This window comes from Phoxinus phoxinus (genome assembly GCF_949152265.1).
Source record: "Phoxinus phoxinus genome assembly, chromosome: 23".
Classification (NCBI taxonomy): domain Eukaryota; kingdom Metazoa; phylum Chordata; class Actinopteri; order Cypriniformes; family Leuciscidae; genus Phoxinus; species Phoxinus phoxinus.
In genome coordinates, this window is record NC_136898.1 from 6,405,085 (window position 1) to 6,423,794 (window position 18,710).

Consider the following 18,710-nt stretch of genomic DNA (forward strand, 5'->3'; position numbering starts at 1 on the left):
TGCTACGCAGTGATGCTTGTAAAACTAGGCTAACTTCATATCGTACATTTTAGCACAGCTGGAATGCTGTGTTTGTATCATCATACAGATCTGGAACTACCTTAAAAACAAAGTCTAGTTTTAGAAATTTCTTCTCATTCTTTTCAAACTGACGTGTACTGATTATTTAACGCTGTATGCCACACTTTGAGTTTTTCACCCTGTAATAATAGTTTTTTTTATTACCACATTTATAACCTTAAATATAGCTAATTCTTGAGTTGGACCCCACAGGGCAAAATAAAGCCAGATCAATTTTCATTGCAAGTTTAAAGGACTTCATGACTCATGCCACTTGTTATTTAAGTCATTGTGACTAATAATTATAAAGGTGGAAATCAAGAGCTTTAGCGTAGGCCTAATTATGTTTAATTGCTGCTCCCAGAAAACTTGACAGAAAGGGAAAGGCATAATATCCACGCTGACTCTGTGTCGGCTTAACACTGGGGTGCCCAATCCTGCTCCTGGAGGGCCATTGTCCTGCTAAATTTAGCTCAAATCCCAATTAAACTCACACAAACCAGCTAATCAAGGTCTAAATAGGCATACTAGAAACTTCCAGGCAGGTCAAGTTGGAGCTAAACTCTGCAGGACAGATAAAGTTTGGACACCCCTGGCTTAACGTAACAAGAGTACAATTACACCGCCTTGTGGTTAGTAAAGGTAACTGCATTGATCAATGGTGTTACCATTGTATCAAGGTAACAAGGTGGGAAAGAATTTACATTTACCAGACAATAAAAATGAAGCAACGCACTTTGTTGTTGGTTTTTAATGAGTTTCTTCCAGAGATTGTACATGTGTGTATTTAAAGAAAAAAGATAAAATCATTAAGCTTTAAACTATAATTGCACATTATCCTACAACTGTATTATGTGATTTTTATTTATTTATTCACATCTGTATAGTTTCTTATTCTCAGCAGGATATGTAGGACCATGTTTCTTTATGCATAAAGCCTAGTTTTAAGCTGATATAAGTGGTATTCGCACTGGCTACACTAACCTGCACTGACTCCATTTTGCTGTTTACATTGAGCTGTGACATTAAAGGCTGCAGATAGGGCAAATAGCTATTTTTTTTAATAGTCCATTTTCATGCTTTTAATGTCCTTCAGAAAAGAATATGTCACTGGTTAAATATATACTGTAATATACTCAAATAATTTTGATGATATGTTGCTTGCAAACAAATAGTTTTTAGTCAAAATATACAGATCATTTTGAATGAATGTCGATGGAGAAAAATGATTTTTGTTCTCAGATGGGTGTAGTTACTGCATCTACCAGCAGGCGCTGACTGAACTATCATGACCAGCCAAATCTTCACTCACCCCTTTGTTTATAAAATCTAGAGTATCACAGAAACATGTGTATATACAAAGGCAGTGATATCTGTCAGGGTATCTTATGCTTGGTAGTCCAAAATAAAATAGCTTACTGCAGCATTAAAGTGAGAAAGGGCCATGAGCCATGGTTTATAACCATTTTCTAAAGACTTGGTTTCATTTTACATGTGCCTCCACTAACCCACTGTGATGTTGACATAAATGCTTTTCCAAAATATGTTGTCATAAATTTTTTAAAAAAGCATATCTTTTTTGGGAAATTGCAATTTTGCTTCCCTTTAAACAACACTCTTATTTAAAAAAAACTTTAAATATCCAGGTCCAGCCTAGTGTTTATACGTATATAGAAAAGAAGTATTAATATTATGAAATAAAAAAGTATAAAGCATGTAAAACATGAATATTAAAACCTAAAATTCAGATTTTAGGTAGGAACACCTTAAGAGGTTCATTTTCATGCACTTTATCCAGGAACCCCAGGTTAAAATAGGGGTAGAGGGTCTCAGTGAAGGTGTCCTTGAAGGTGTAGAGGTGTGTCATGTTCTCAGCATTGTAGAAGGACACCAGCCCTCTTTTGTAGTCCAGATACACGCCGATTCTCGCCAGTGGCTCTTCCAAGGCCAGTAATGTTGGCGGAGACGTCCCAGCCATGTATTGAACTCCGTACGACAGTGAGAGCGTCCAGAAGCCGTTGGCGGGCATGGTATTGATGACGCCTTTTCTCGTGACGGATTCACGAGCGACTCCTACGGTCCACACGGTGCTGCTGTACACCTCCACCTCCCAGTAGTGGCGGCCTTTAGTGAACCCTTGACTGCCCATGAGAGACAGGGCGGCGTTGAAGCGCTGTGGGTTGTCCTGCACCGTGATGTTGAAGGTCTGGTAGCGCACACAGGTGAGCGAAGATGTAAGACTGAGCCAGGGGTTGGCTGTTTTGGAGTTGAATGTGATGGCTGAGGGAACTAGAACAATGTAATAGAGAAATGTTAGTTCATGATATAGTCGGTTAAATGTAATCAAATAAGTCTTAACTGCATTTACTGATTCTAGATTGTAGTCTATTGGAATCATTGGTGCCCCCTTGACTTGGTTTCGATCTTATGTTACGGGTCGTACTCGATTTGTAAAGTTGAAGCAGTTTAGATCAAAGCCTTAGTACATCAATACTGGTGTTCTGCAGGGCTCAGTTGTGGGTCCTTTTTTATTTACTATTTATCTTTTACCCCTTGGTAATATTTTTTGGGAAATTTGGTATCAAATTCTACTGCTATGCCGATGACACCCAACTTTACCTACCTGGTTTACATAAAATTTCTTAAAGGTAGGCTTTTATGTGATTGCTTTTATGCTTGTATCCAGCTCTAACCAGGCTGTAATAATGGTTATTTGTTGTTTAATGTTGATCGTTTTATTGTGTTTCTAAGGTGTCTTTGAGTGTCATGTAAGGGGTCGATAAATTAAATGTATAATAAATGCATTTATTTTAATTTTATTTAGGATCATTCCCAAACCTGGATAGATGCTTCCCTTCAGTAACTTCCACACTCTGTACTGCAGGGGCCCGGCGAAGCGGCCCTCACAAAGGCTGGGTGGTGTCAGTGCCTGCCTCTCGAACTTCGGTGGCTGCCTGCTTGAAACAACAAAAGCCCAGACACAAAAACAATTCAAGCATTTCCTCATGAAAATATTAGTGAACACATTAAATGTAACAGATCCATAGAGGTCGCTCACCTTTGAAGCAGGCCCTTTATACTCTGCAAAAAAAGACAGGAAAAGGGAGATTGATGAAATTGGCTCAGTTCGAGAGGCAGGGGCAGAAGTTTTCCACATGAGATCAGTGTTTGAAATTAAGCTACATCTGCGACTCTGGAAAATCCCCTTGTGCTGCACTAATGGCATTATCTTCCTATTGCAAGGGTGACATCATTAGATTGTTTCCTGTGTGTTGACCCAACCCAAGTGATGTCCCACAAAGCTTTTCCTAACAGTTAACTATTGAAATGATAATTTAGGATAAGATAAATAATATACACATTTTTAATGTACAGTATGTTACTGAGATCAGTGTTTGAAACTAAGCTACATCTGCGACTCTGGAAAATCCCCTTGTGCTGCACTAATGGCATTATCTTCCTATTGCAAGGGTGACATCATTAGATTGTTTCCTGTGTGTTGACCCAACACAAGTGATGTCCCACAAAGCTTTTCCTAACAGTTAACTATTGAAATGATCATTTAGGATAAGATAAATTATATATATATAATTTTTTAATGTGTGTTACAAGTATTATTTAATATTTTTAAATAGTTTGCTGATATTTAGTATATGTATGCAGTAGGCCTACATACAAGAAAAAAAATGAAAATGTTTAATAATATTTATTTTCATGTAAAATATTAATGTAAAAAATATCTATGTAAATATAATATAATGATTTATTTAATATTTAAATGTATTATTATTATATGTAATTATTAAATATAATTATAATATTATAATTAAAATATATAATACTGTATGTAAAGAGGTAATACATATAAAATTATTTAAAAAATTATCTCAACAATCAATTTATTTTGTATTATGCAATTAACATTGCCTATCTTTAAAGGGTCGTTTACACAGCGAATCACTGACAGCAGGGTCTACTCCACCGCAGGATCCAACTAACTGTAGCCTATCTGGCAGCGGATCACACACCAGCTTCTGCACACCCATTACCAACAGTCTGTCTGACACACTCCAATGTCAATTCTAATCATCGCCACTTCCAATTGGAAATAAATGTCTTTGGTGCTGCAGATATCTGTGAGTGTGGACGTGTGGTTGACTGTTCACTCACTCACCCTGAGTAGCGTGTACGGGTCCTGTTCGCTGAGTTTGTCCTCGATGTCATGCATAGCTCTGCGCAGACGGGAGATCTCCACACTGAGCAGGGCCTTGTGCTCGTCCAGCCTTATCAGCTCCCGACGCTCCTCTGTCTTCAGCTTCACCTGCAGGAGTTTCTCTTCCTGGTACAGGAACTGGTGGAGCTCGCTGAACTGTGCCTCGATTCTCTGCTTCAGATCTGCAGTGTGCTCCTGCGTTCACAAGCGGTCACATTTTTGAGGTAATGTTTTCCCTCAGAGGTGGAAGTCAACACGTAGGCCTACAGACAGTGTCTAGCATTTGCAACTCAAGCTTGCGCGAAACATTTAAGATAATTTATTGACAATGGTATCGAATGTTTTTAAATTGACTGGAAATCAGTAGTAGATATTTTGAAGAATGTTGATAACCAAACAGTTGACTACTGTACCGTCAACTATTTGGTTCACCCTCGTTCCAAAACAGCACTCTTTAAAATAAAGGTTCCAAAATGGGTTTTTCGCATTGATGCCATTGAAGAAACATTAAAAAAAAATCCCTTAGTGTGAAGAACATTGTATCTGAACAACTATTTTCTAAAGAACCTTTTGTTCAATGGAAAGGTTCTATGTAAATCACAGGTTTTTCATGGAACCATCAATGGCAATAAAGAACAAACCCAATACAAAGTGTATGCATGTCTTGGTTCTGCAAAAAAAAAAAAAAAAAATTTCTTTAATAAAAATGTCTGTGTTTTTGGTCCATACAATGAAAGTCAATGGGGTGCAATGTTGTTTTGATGGCAAATATGGAAAAAACTGTTGGAATACTGCATCTTCAAAATATATTCTTTTGTGTTTGGAATGACGCGAAGGTGAATAAATGATGGCAGACTTTTGTGTGAACTATCCTTTTAAGAAAGTAACTTTGAATTTGTTTATTTGAACCTATTTACTTAGCCTACTATTAACTGGAAAGCATCACGAATTTCAGGTCCAGGGTTATTTTGGTCAACTAATACTAAAATCGTAATCATTTTTTTTTTTTTTTTTACTTGAAATTAAATGAATGTTAAAATAAATACAAATTAAACTTAGAAATGGTCATTTTCATTAAACTTAATATACCATACTAAAATAACCAAAGAAATAAACTGAAATTAAATTAATTAGAACTGTAAAAACTGAAAAAATATAGAATTGACTAAAACAACAAAATTACAATGAAAATGGAAAATAAACTATTTTAAAATATATATAAACTATATTGGTCAATGATACTAGAACAACACTGATTAGGTTAGGTTTATGAATCATTGTTTTGCAGGGAGTATTGAAGAGTGTGCATGAGATTGTGTGGCAAGAGTTAGTTTCTTCTTACCTTCAGTTTCTTCACCTCCTCTTCAGTCTCCCTCTCACACTCTAGAGCAGTGTTGAGCTCTTTTTGAAGGGCAGTTGCAGAAGTGGTTAGAGAAGCCTATTCAACACACAAACAATTACTTTTTTTTCTTCTGCTGAGCTAAAGAGGTTACAAAATAAGAGACAAATTGTCTTTGATCCTTACCCGATATCTCTCCTGTGCATCTTGCACGCACACCAGCGTATGAGCCCGGTGGTCCTGAGAGATCCCGCACACCAGACACACCAGCTCCTGGTCTTCCTCGCAATAGAGTTTCAGCTCTTCTCTGTGTCGGCTGCAAAGTGGGGTTTTAGGAACCGTGTCTGCCGACAACCCGGTCAGCCGAGCCCCACTTTCCTCGATCCCCTGGCAGTAGCTCTCCACGATGTTGGCCACAATGCGGTTGGGTCGGTAGCTCTGGCCAGGGAAGACTTTCCGGCATTGAGGACAGGAACCAGACCCGCATTGGCCTTTGCCGCGAGGGCCGCTCCAGTAACTGGAAATACAGGCCTCGCAGAAAGTGTGGTCGCAGGGCAAGGAAACCGGGTGCTTGAACAGGTCCAGGCAGATGGAGCAGGTGAGGTCCCTGCTCAGGCGCTGCGCAGAGCTCTTGGACACTCGAGGACTGAGTTCAGCCCTCAGCTTTTGCTTGTCCATTTTGTCCTGTGTGGTAAGATTGCTGGACATCTAGACTGTTCACTGTGGTCTTCAGTGCTGTGCTTCTCTTGGTCTGTTCCCTGCCTGCTCTCTCCGAGCTCTGGCCCTGTCTTTCCTGTTAACTCTGAGACAGGATAGGGGGAGCTGAGGGGGCGGCTCTCGTCTCAGGCTTGATCCTGCCGAAAGTTGGCTGGAGTTGCACGTCCCCTCTGCTTTCCTTCAACATGACGTCAGACCTACAGCCAGGAAACCAAGAGCCTAGAGCCCAAGGACTGTTTATTTTTGGGAGAAAGCCCCTTCTAGATTGGTCCTATGAAATATTGTATAAGAAACTTTATTGCACACATACAGCAACCTGGTATTTATCCAAAACATGAATCCCCTCCATGTGACTGTGCATATGTCAGCACAAAAAGCTTTGTGAGTAAAACCAGATGTGCCCTACTTTTTTCCCACTCTTTCTTTTCAAAACTTGCATAAAGGATATAGAGTGTTCGAGTTTGGTTTAGGGTTAGTTGCATGTCATTATGCATAAGTTATTACTACAGTAAGTACATGTAATAAAGTGTTACCAATTTTTTTAAGTTAGGATTTGAGGACGACTGCTGAGACAGTTGTTTATTCTGTTGAAAGTGTCGTTGTGGTCTGCACATGCCTGCATGCTTGTGTTAGTGTATCTCGAGGGACTGCAAGCCGAAAAGAAAGAGCTGGGTTTTAACTCTCTCCTCATGTTCCCCCCATGACCGCTCGGCCTCCGCTTCCTTCCTGTTCGTTCAGTATTGTTGAAGTTCAGTTCCACATATCCTGCCCCTCTTCCAAGTTCTCTGAGGAAAAAAAAAGATGGAGCTACAGCTATAATTTAATGCAGAGAAGAATAGCCAAGCGGATGTTTGAATAAACATAGATATAGCTGTGGAGTGTCTCTTGGGAAACGCAAAGTCAAAGTCTTGAGGGCTCAGAGTGACTCAGAAATGGGTTTTAGGTCAACTCTGCAGTGGTGGTATCTCAATCTTTACAGGAAACTTGGCAGTCACGATGGGGGCTTTTATATCAGAGACTCTTTTACAGTTGTTTACTAGCATTGGGAAATTCCACCCCACTTCAGCTGGGTGGGTTTAAGAGTTTTGGGGCTAAAGTGGGAACATGAGAATCCCACACTAGGAACCAGCTGGTAAGCTCTACGGTTGAGGATTCTGCCTGCAAACACTTGAACTGCATAAAGCCTCATGTGAGTTTCAGTGCATGAGTCACCATTTGATCCCATTCCACAAACATTATCACGCACACCTGAAACGATGCTCTGTATTTGTTAGAACATGCTATGGAGGAATGTTCATACACAGTTCGAGGTCTATAGATTGCTGCCAGTTATTCATGCAGGAAATTGCAACAGGATAGCTGTCCTGACATGTCCCACAGTCGTGGCAGTGATCCATTTTTTAATAATTATTATACAGTACATGCACTTTTGATTCCATGGCCTGGTTTCACAGACAAGGCTTAGATTAAGACATGATTAGGTCTTAGTTAAATTATGACATTATAGCTTTTATAAGCTTGCCGTAGAGAAAAAAAAAAAACATTACCGAGACAAAACATCTTCTTCAGACAAAACAATAACACTGACATATTTTAAGATATGTCAGTGCAAGTTGTTTTCAGTCAAACCAGCTCAAACATGCATTTTAGTCTGGGACCTAAACCTGAGGCCCATTTCAGAAAGGAGGTTAAGTAAAAACTCTTTGTTGACCCTGAAATGAGGGAAACTGGGTTTTCCGTTTCAGAATGGAAGTAGGCCTATGTCAAACCCAAGAAAGCGGGGTAAGTCAAGGCCGTCTCTGAACGAGAGGTAACTTATTCTCCAAGTCAGTTACCATGGTAACTTACACTGTGAACCTAACCTGGTCGGGTTTCTTTCAGTCTCCTCCTCCTCTTTCAGAGTTTCTTTCAGTCTCCTCCCTCTTTTTAAAGCGTAAGCGTTGTTAAAATACTTCATTCATTCATTCATGCAGCAAAAAATACTTCTTACCCCATTGGCAGATAATGTGCAAAATAATAAAAATGCACTTAAATTGTTACAAAAATGTCCCTAGGAAGCAAGACTAAATAATAGCCCATGCACCGTATGCCATTTTTTCTCATGAAAATGCATCTTGATATAACAATCTTTAGATATTTTGACTGGACACAAAAATACCAAGTAAATGGTAAAATGGTACTACGTATTTGAAGTGCAGGTATTCATTCATTGCGCATATTTTCATAATGCAGACAGTCAAAGGGACAAAAATGGCATGTCATTTTAAACAGGATCCTGTAGATGAGGAGACTACATTCATTCATAGGGAGTTACATTTATGTCAGGAGAGGACATTGGATTTTGTCATATCCACATGCATATTTATTTGAGCAGTACCATTATTAAATGGTAGTTTTCTATATTATAACATCTGGATCTATGCTCGAGCACATTAGCATGGCCTCCGTATGCAGAGCGGTAAGGGAAGTGCTCTTTCTTAGAAGTTTTGTGTTGTTTGTTTCCTGGGCACAACCTTGTTGTGAGAGCCATCAAAGAGGAGTTTCACAGGATTGCAGGTCAGTGGTGTAGAAACCGCTTTAAATGAGGCTAATCTGATAAATGACGTTCACTTGAAAACATCTTGCTGCGACCTCTGGAAGTAACCTAATAATTAGAATTTCCTTTAGGATTTCCTATGTGGTTGGATGCATTGATAACAGGCATATCCCCATCATTGCACCTTCCGGAAGTGAACGAGATTACTGAGTGGAAGGATGCCGGACGGAAGGCTAGTCCGAGATATATGCTGTAACCACCACCACAGCTGTTAATAAACACAAATTATTAAATAAACAAATGTGGGTCTTTTTTATTTCATACAAATACAAAAGCAACAGATATTCTTTTTCCTATTGGATTTGATATTCTTCCACAATCTCTTCTTCATCTGTCAGTGGTGGTGGCCCAATTTGTGCGCTTCTGGCTTCTGGCTGTTGGGTAGTAGAAGTCAACTGTTAATTTCATTACCGTAATTAAGAAATGTAACAGGTTGGATTAGAGAACATTTAATTACGCGAAAAGAGCATTAGACTATGGAAAAAGCTGCTACAAATATAAAACAATGAATATTTGTTCAATAACTTACCGTTCTGCCAGTTTTCACCTTTGATAGCCTATTAAACCAGTGATTAAGAATTAAAATTACATATTGACTCGGAAGTATTTGGACGTCTTTTTGTCGGCTGCTGTTGCCATGGTGAATCGTAATTTTGGACCTCGATTGAATGATCATGGCTTTTCATAGTCGTGGTGCACGCGCTTAACTCAGTCAACCCACTCAGAGTTGATTGAAGTTCAATCATTGAACTAACTAAATTCAGCTGTTCTGAAAACTAAAAGTTTCTCATATAGGGTAAGTCAACTCAGAGTTCAAGTTTGAACCTCCTTCTTGAAACCGGCCCCTGGTCTGTGAAAACGCAGGCATATTAATTAATGCTTCCATGTACTCCCTCTTGTGGCCAATAGCTGCAATTCACATTTCAGAGTTTTCAAGATTTAATCATTTTTGACAGATTATATATGCGTTTATTTTAGGGCTGTCAAAAGATTAATCACGATTAATCACATCTAAAATAAAAGTCTGTGTTTGCATAATATACGTGTGTGTACTGTGTAGAATTATTATGTATATAATATAATAATGTATATAATTATGTGTGTGTGTACACATTCATGTATATATTTAAGAAATATTTGCACTTATATACTGTATATACATTTATATAATTTATATTATATATAAATATGTTTTATAAATACAAATTTTTCTTAAATATATACATGATTGTGTCTGTTTATATATATATAAATAATTATACACAGTGCACACACATATATAATGTAAACACAAACTTTTATTTTGGATGTGATTAATCGTGATTAATCTTTTGACAGCCCTAGTTTATTTATATATAATATAATTAATTTATCACCCTGCGGGAGCATTAAATTCAGATGATAACTAAATAAATAAATAAATTCATAGGGCCTAAATGTTACACATGCACCCACATACATATTCATGTTATTTGTAGGATTTTTTAATTTATTTTGTTTAAGTCTTTTTTGTTCTTAAATTCTGTCTTCAAATTTCCTTTCAGTCATTAAACATTCTCAAAAAAAAAATGTTAATTTTAAGAGTTACTGGTTTGACAAAGAACGAGCTCACGCAACATATCAAATGCGTATGAAATGACGCCCTCTTGTGGTCAGTGGCTGCAGTTCCGTCCGTGTTCCAGGAGGAGTCAAGCGTCAGAGGAAATGACGAAGGCAAGAGAGGGTCAGTTTATCAAAGTTCCAGCAAAAGCGCGCGCAGTTACATTCAGAGCCCCGAAAGAAGAGAAGACGGGACATTTACATCTGTGTTTCTTTCACAGTCTTTGGACTTGTACCTGCTACGGTTAAAACACTTTGATAGACTTCGAGTACTGCGCTCCTGCACTTGAAGACAAGCAGAAAACCAGGCCGCGCTTGTGTCATAACAGGATTTAGATAACTATTTTTTCTCCTAACATAAGAAAGAAGCACAATGTTTGAGGCACGTCTCGTTCAAGGCTCAATCCTTAAGAAGGTTCTGGAGGCTCTGAAAGACCTCATCACCGAAGCCTGCTGGGATGTCAGCTCCTCGGGCATCTCTCTGCAGAGTATGGACTCCTCTCATGTGTCTCTGGTGCAGCTCACGCTCCGGAGCGATGGCTTCGACTCCTACCGCTGCGACAGAAACTTGGCCATGGGTGTCAATTTGAGCAGGTAAGTTAATGATGATAATGATTGTTTTTCTTTTTTTTTTCAATATTTGCCGTCTAACTGCGTAGAGAGTGAAAGTTGAACATGTCTGTACATGTCCGCCTGCGCGAGCAAACAGCAGCCCGCCATTTTTAAGATGTAAAACAAAAATGTGTCCCTTTCACTATTGTTAGTTTTGAAATGCATAGTTTTAATGTGTTTAATATGTCCCAAATATATCTGTAGTATTATTTGGCGCGCAGTGTTTCCTGTATTCTTCCCCCTCACTGCTGGTCGTGACGTCATTTACCCGCGCTCAAGCTTGTTGGCGGGAAAAAAAGCCGGGTTGCTGACTGACAATATGGCTTTACAGTTGGACAAAGAAAACTTGCTTAGAAATAATTTTACTCTACTTTTATTTTATAAAACTTTATATTGGTAGTTCATCGTGGCTGTAATGTTTTACATAACAAATAGAAAGAACGTTTTTATGTTTTATGCTTTTATTCAGCATGTCATTCTACATGTTTCAATACAAAGCGCCTGTTCATTAATTTGAAAGGAATTGTTCTTGTTTTCTAGCATGTCAAAGATTCTGAAGTGTGCTGGAAATGAAGATATCATCACGCTCAGGGCAGAAGACAATGCAGACTCTTTGGCGCTGGTCTTTGAAACACTCAGTGAGTACATAAGACTAAATTGAAATTATTATTCCCAGTTTTAGATGAAATGCTTAAGTAAAGTTCATTGTAAATAGCCAGGATAAACTATAGCTCACTATCAATAAAAACAAGGCATGCGTTATACTAGAGAGAGCCAGTGCTGATCTCTGCATGTGTTTTTAGATCAGGAGAAAGTGTCTGACTATGAGATGAAGCTGATGGATCTGGACGTGGAGCAGCTTGGCATTCCAGTAAGGCTTTTTATTAAACATGATTGAAATTTTGATATGATTGTGCATGTTTTTATTCCCGTTTTCTCCAATGGTCATGTTTTGTTCTGTTCTTCACCTCAGGAGCAGGAATACAGTTGCGTGGTGAAGATGCCCTCTGGTGAATTCGCCCGAATCTGCAGGGATCTGTCGCAGATCGGCGATGCTGTCATGATCTCATGCGCCAAGGATGGCGTGAAGTTCTCTGCCAGTGGAGAGCTGGGAACAGGCAACGTTAAGCTTTCACAGACCAGCAGTGTCGACAAGGAGGATGAAGCGGTAACATTCTTTTAACATTGACAACATAACTAACTAAAGTCTGTTTTAACTATGAGGGTTATTAACAACACTGTTCTTCGCAGGTCACAATTGAGATGAATGAGCCAGTGCAGCTTATTTTTGCATTGAACTACCTGAACTTCTTCACCAAGGCCACTCCTCTGTCCAAGACAGTCACACTCAGCATGTCTGCAGACATCCCACTAGGTATGAAAAGTTCTCACATGCTCATTACATTGCATTTTGAGTTGAGACAATTGAAATGAATGATTGTCTTTTCCTCCTGCAGTGGTTGAGTACAAGATTGCAGACATGGGACACGTCAAATACTACCTGGCACCCAAGATCGATGAAGAATCCTCCTAAATCCAAGTTGAAGGCTGTCATCTGTGGGATTTCATTCTGCATATCAGATATTGTTTGGATAGATGTTTTGGGAAAATGAATTTTAGTACTCAGTGTCTGTTGTGGTTTCCAGTTCAATGGATTCACAATTCGGTGGCCTATGCCATTTCATATGATTGGCAGATACATGGGTGTACTTAAACTATGGTAGTTTGGTCCTTAGCTTTACCAGGCACTGTGGGCTGAATCTAGAGTGTTTATGGCAGCATAAACACTTAACTTTGGTTCAGTCTCGTTTTCTCAAACTTGGTCCCGCTTTACTCCATTTCAGGTTTTTGTCCAACTGCTCCTTCTTATGTATAGATAATTGTCTGTAAATATGCTAATTGGACACTGTTCATCCAGTCAACCATTAATAAAACTTTTTGTAATGATGATTTGTGATTGTTTATCTCCTGTCACAAGATGCTTGATATTTAAAAGATTGTTTAGACATTCTAAAACTGGGATGGTTGCCATTATATTTTTAAAACAATGATATCTTGGTAAAGTAATATTGACAAACTATATATCAGTTGAAAGCTTACAATCTCTAGTTTTCATATTTGGTGGCTGTTTTGGGGTGACAGTCAAAGGGTTAATATAATTTTGTAGTTTGGAACAAAAATGAAAGTTGCCACTAGAGGGAGCCAGCGTAACATTTACCGCAGTTTGATACGTTTGCTCAAGCTTCATAAAAACAAACCTTTTCACAGTGTTAATGACTAAAATGGGATTTGCCACTTTTCTGTTGAGTAAATATCATTGAAATGGCATTTATGAGAATGCTCATATCTTAAGATAAATATTTCCACTAAGACAAAAGATGCTGGATATTTGAATGCTGCTTAATAAATCGTTATTTAAAGGGGATAGTTCACCAAAAATGAAAATGTCATTACTTGCTCTCAAGTTGTTCCAAACATGTATGAGTGTATTACTTCCATAAAATACAAAAGATATTTTAAAGAATGTCAGTAACCAGACGATGGTAGCCAATGACCTAGGAAATATGGAAGTCATGGGTGCCATCAACTGGCTACCAACATTTTCAAAATGTCGTATTTTGTGTTCAACGGAAGGAAGAAACTCATACAGGTTTGGAACAACATGAGGGTGAGTAAATGATGACACATTTCATTTTTGGGTGAACATCGGATTTTTTCAGTTAATTTATCGAACCGGTTCTTAAAACCTTTTAGGTTTCCCAAAAGCGTCGTAATTCTAAGGTTGTAGCCTAATGGAGACGACCAATGGTTCAATGCTTGTGAGAAACGCAGCCCTGAACGATCCATTCCTGAATCGGTTTTCCTCGAGTCATCTCTCAGTTTTATCGAATGATATCCGATTCGTAATGATCCGGGGGCATTTTAATTGGTAGTAACCTAACCTGCTGCAGACCCTCGCCCTCTATACTTGGATATTCGCACTTTGAAGACATCTTGTGAAAATAAACAAAAGAGTCATTGCATCTGTGGTGTTATTATATATATAAATACATGATGCAACCATGGACTCATATGCAGGGTTTAATATTTTTTATTTTTTTATTTTGATACTTCAATATTTAGCGGTTTACAGGAAAAACAGCTAGACTATAGGCTACAATTGTATTTAGCATTTTGAATTAGACAAACATTGATTGGAAGCATAAATACTAGCAACCCTTAATATTAAAGCCTACTCAAGTTTAACAACTGTTCAGACTAACCCAAATAAAATCTTTACATTGTAGAAAAAAAAAAAAAAAGATCATGTTTTGAGGGTATCCCCACAGTAAGGTTTTGTGAGATTCAGCTTACTTCACATCACACAGTTCAATATCTTATAAGATACTGCATTCTTTGTTCTCCTTATGCTTCTTTTTATAATTGTGATGATTTGCCATGGCCATAATTCCCTGCATGTCAGAAATGATCTCCAGCAGTTGTTTCACCTGATGATGGCTTTTGTCATTGTTGTTAAATGCATGACATCTTGAATGACAGATTTTGGTCAGTTCCTGAAGTTCTTTGTCACTTCCATTGATGTAATCATTTAAAGTACTGTTCCTCAGCTTCTCTTTACCAGTGAAAAGAATCACAGTCTTTGAAATCACATCCTCGCCAAACTCTTTCTTCAGACGCGGGAGAACTTCTCTCTCGCCATCTGTGAAACGACCAAGCTGCATAACCAGCAAATATATGTCAGGCCCTGGCTGCGTGAGCTCTTTGCACTTCTTTATCTGCTCTTCCTGGTTTTTAAGGTCTTCACTGAAGAAATCGGGGGTGTCTATAACCCTAATCTTCATTTCAAGAACAGTTTCTTCTGCCATCTGGCACTCTTTTGTTACCGGCACAGAACTGGCACGTGATTCAAAATGTTGCTTTTTCAGAATTGTATTTCCTGTCGCACTCTTCCCACTTCCTGTCTGTCCCAGTAGCATAATGGTCATTGGTTTTGGCTGATGCTTCCTAACTGATGATGTATAGTTAGAATTAGTTAGAAAACACAGCCAGTGCATAGATACCAAACTATTATCTACTAGTGTTCAGGTGACATTTTCTAATTCATAGGTTGAACTCAAACGTTTTGTTACCTGCTTTGTCTGGTATTGCTGGCGTTGTCTTCATATTGGCTTGTGTCCTTCTGGAATTGAAAGAGTGATTGATATAGGGTTATATAAATTAATAAAATTCCTGCTGCTTATCATAACTATGTATTACCTACATTTCTCTGACAGATTCAGATGTTTGGTTCGTCTGCATGCCTTCTACGTGTTTTATCAGTTGTTTGATTAGTTCATCACTCTTCGTGTCTCTGTTGTAAACACACTCTCTGTTTCCACACTCATTCAGGATTATGGAGTAATCTTTGGAGTAGTCTTTTTTTAAGGATTCTAGTCGGCCCATTGAATTTGAAGATAATTTTTCACTGTTAACCAGCACAATTGTGTTTTCAACCATTTTCTGTCCAAGCTTCTTCTTCAGTTCAGTAAACACCTCCATCCCTTTTGATGACACCATTTTGTTCTTGAGTATGAGGAGGAACACGCGCGGACCTGTGTATGACGGCTTCAACTCCCTCATTCTGTCAGCTTCTGGATCTGATGAGTTTGGTTTATGAAAACGGTCTGGAGTGTTGATAATACAGATCGTCTGACCAGCAACGCTATCCACAATCTTCTCACAAGTGTTTTTTTCTGATCGGAAATGATCTTTGTCAAGAATTATGTTTCCTATAAGACGCTTATTGTTGCTGTTCTTTCCCAGCAGGATCGCTGTCATCTTGCATTCACCTCCATACGTCTGGGTGGCCGGTTCTGAGATAAATTCAAACAATTACAGTTAACACAATTGCTAAAATGAGATTTGAGAAAGTTACAGAAACGCGTCTAACTTGACAAAATCGAGTTCAAATCCCATTCTGAGAGAAAATGGCATCCAAAACATTGTCTTGCATAACAAAGTGTTTTGAGCTCATTTGACTACTTTAGATTGACGTGAAAGGCAGGTTAGAAAAAACAGCATGTTGATTTTATCATATTCTTTTAGATGACTTGAATAAAATCTGTAAGCAATACTTCTGCTGTTTCCAGGCACCCTTGACACTTCAGGTATTTTCTTCATTGGTTCATAAGAATCCATGTCTTCATATAACCTGCAGGGTTGAGATGATGTTACAGGTCAAATTATAGATGTAAAGGAATTTATAGGTAGCCTATGTAAAGAGATTTTTCATTAAAAAAAAAAATTAAAAAAAAGATCGAATCACTACTTTATGTCTTACGATTCATCAGCAGGTGTGGATTTGTTTGTTTCAATAGCCTGCTTCTTGTGCATTGCCTTCCATTTCTCCATAACCTGTTTGGTCAGCTCATCATCTTTCTTGTCTTCATTCTTGTTGTGAACACAAATTCTCTGTCCACACTCATCTAATATTTTTTTGAGACTCTCATCGGCTTGGTCATTTGGCTGTCCAGATTGCTTTTCTTGACTGTTAACTAGCACAACAATTGTATTTTCCACCATTTTCTCTCCAAATCTCTTTTTAAGCTGGCTGACCATATCAATTTCTTCCTGTGAGAGCTGCTTGTCATGCAGAACCAGAAGGAACGCACGTGGACCTGGATATTGGGGGTTTGTCTCTTCTATACTGTCAGTGTCTCGATCTTGGTTTGGTGTGTGGAAAAGGTCTGGAGTGTTGATGATACAGACGATCTGATCATCTAGTTTTTCTTCAGCTCTTGTGCATGTCTCTTTTCCAGCTATGAAACGCTCTGTCTTTAGCATGATGTTCCCTATCATAGACTTATCGTTGCTGTTGTTCCCCAGCAGCACCATAGTGATCTTGTCACCTCCATCAGATTGCGCTCCCTTTGTATACTCCACTATAACAAATCACAAGAATAATTCCGATTTAAACTGAGTTTTGGATTAGGAATTAACTTAATTCCTAAATCATAACCCTTGATGACATCATACGCATTGCTTGTTTATAAATATTTGAGAAGGATTTTTGAATCTTGTCATTTTATTTTACAAGGCAAAAAGATTGGAGTTGAGAATCAAATTAATGCCATTAATATGAGAAACTATCAAGTCAAATCACTACAATTTTACAAAAATAGACTAAAATATATTTAAAAAAAACAAGCTGGTTACTTACATTGTAACATGTTGAGTTATTCCACGGTAACTATATAATGAGCAGAGTAAGAATCATTAAATTCTTAAGTCTAAGAATATAAAGCTATACGTCTCTAGCACTCTTGAAAGGACAGTCATGAATAAATGAAAGCAAAAATGTATACTTGTCTTAAAAGCATGAGAATAAAGGGCTTGTCCAAAATCTGGTATAACACGTCGAGTCACTATGCTACAGTACAGCTGCGCTTATCCTTTTTTTCTCTACTGCAGTTTTTACATTTTTTTGTGAAAATGTTCGTCTTAATGTAAAACAAAGGTCAGGCTTTGATCATCATTTTCTACAGAGTGAGACTTTATAAAGAAAACTTTTACAATAGAGGTAAAATATCAATGCAATTGTGTCTTGATTATGCAGTCAACATATTTTGTTGTTCCTGGAACAACATTCCTGTCCAAAGAATTTAATCGTAACCATTTCCCTAAACCTAACCATAAGTTATGATAAAATCAGAGGGGAATGATGAATAACACCAATAGAAGCACCAAACTCTGATTGAAGTGAAGATAATGGGTAGACGCTCAGTCTAGGTGCTAATTCTGGGTTTATCACCAGGTTCACTCAGATGTGTCGGCCAGAACACCACTTAAGGCCAAATATTCCAGAGTATGAAATCAAGAGCTGAGAGAAAGTTCTTATTATTCCGTTTATTCTTTGCTTTTTCTTGTGTGAGTGAGTTTGAGGGTGAATGTAATTTTGAGTGTGTGTGGTTTCTATAAAGAGAGAAACAAAATACAGATGAATAAAGGAAACATGCATACACTCATTCCTCCTTAAGCACTAATATACATTACAAACATAAAATAAATAATAGTCAGAATATGACTAGCCTATATATCTCTTAAACTCTAAGAATGTAAGAAGAGAGAAAGGATTCAAACACTTATATGGGATTCTCAGATTTCCTACTATGCATTAAGTTACCAATAACGTAGATATAACCTTCTGTCGTCTATAAAATACTTCAAAGCCTCAATAGCGTTCCAGATAATAATATTTAACGCCACTTTTTGCTCAACCAAAGTAATAAATATTCATAACAACAAATAGTAAAGTATAAGCATGTCTTAACACGATGCTGTGACATATTTTGACTCGACGTACTGAATCAGATGGACTGAAGCTAGAAAGTAACGTACGAACGTGGATATAATCAACACAACGGTCGCGTAGCGACCCTTAACCTCCTAACTCTCATCCATAGCAAATAGCAGAAATAACAGCAGACAAAGAAATACAATATCACGAGTAATGCAGCAGATATACTTACTTTCCTCATTTACGCACACTCTGAAGAAAAGTGTCCCTCACAATTATCATCCGACCGACGATCTCT

General features: G+C 38.0%; 3 protein-coding genes across 4 annotated transcripts; 1 reads left to right on the forward strand and 2 right to left on the reverse strand.

The window, feature by feature from the left end:
* Nucleotides 1–793: 793 nt before the first annotated feature.
* Nucleotides 794–6,458, reverse strand: trim69 (tripartite motif containing 69). Of its 2 annotated transcripts, none has more exons than XM_079599939.1 (6): nucleotides 5,799–6,458; nucleotides 5,616–5,711; nucleotides 4,235–4,468; nucleotides 3,119–3,141; nucleotides 2,899–3,014; nucleotides 794–2,349 (listed from the first exon to the last, which is right to left on the reverse strand). In XM_079599939.1, the coding sequence occupies exons 1-6, from the start codon at nucleotides 6,318–6,320 to the stop codon at nucleotides 1,805–1,807; spliced, it is 1,536 nt and encodes a 511-aa protein (XP_079456065.1). In that variant the 5' UTR covers nucleotides 6,321–6,458; the 3' UTR covers nucleotides 794–1,804. The 2 variants fall into 2 exon arrangements, with proteins under 2 accessions (XP_079456065.1, XP_079456064.1); XM_079599938.1 differs by having other exon boundaries at nucleotides 800–2,349; nucleotides 2,899–3,017.
* Nucleotides 6,459–10,586: 4,128 nt separating this feature from the next.
* On the forward strand, nucleotides 10,587–13,083 carry pcna (proliferating cell nuclear antigen). The gene is made up of 6 exons (XM_079599966.1): nucleotides 10,587–11,118; nucleotides 11,677–11,774; nucleotides 11,940–12,007; nucleotides 12,110–12,304; nucleotides 12,388–12,511; nucleotides 12,594–13,083. The coding sequence occupies exons 1-6, from the start codon at nucleotides 10,898–10,900 to the stop codon at nucleotides 12,668–12,670; spliced, it is 783 nt and encodes a 260-aa protein (XP_079456092.1). The 5' UTR covers nucleotides 10,587–10,897; the 3' UTR covers nucleotides 12,671–13,083.
* Nucleotides 13,084–14,242: 1,159 nt separating this feature from the next.
* Nucleotides 14,243–17,458, reverse strand: LOC306991768 (GTPase IMAP family member 8). Its single transcript, XM_079599937.1, has 6 exons — nucleotides 17,336–17,458; nucleotides 16,457–17,057; nucleotides 16,251–16,327; nucleotides 15,398–15,989; nucleotides 15,267–15,316; nucleotides 14,243–15,145 (listed from the first exon to the last, which is right to left on the reverse strand). The coding sequence occupies exons 1-6, from the start codon at nucleotides 17,343–17,345 to the stop codon at nucleotides 14,514–14,516; spliced, it is 1,962 nt and encodes a 653-aa protein (XP_079456063.1). The 5' UTR covers nucleotides 17,346–17,458; the 3' UTR covers nucleotides 14,243–14,513.
* Nucleotides 17,459–18,710: the final 1,252 nt, after the last annotated feature.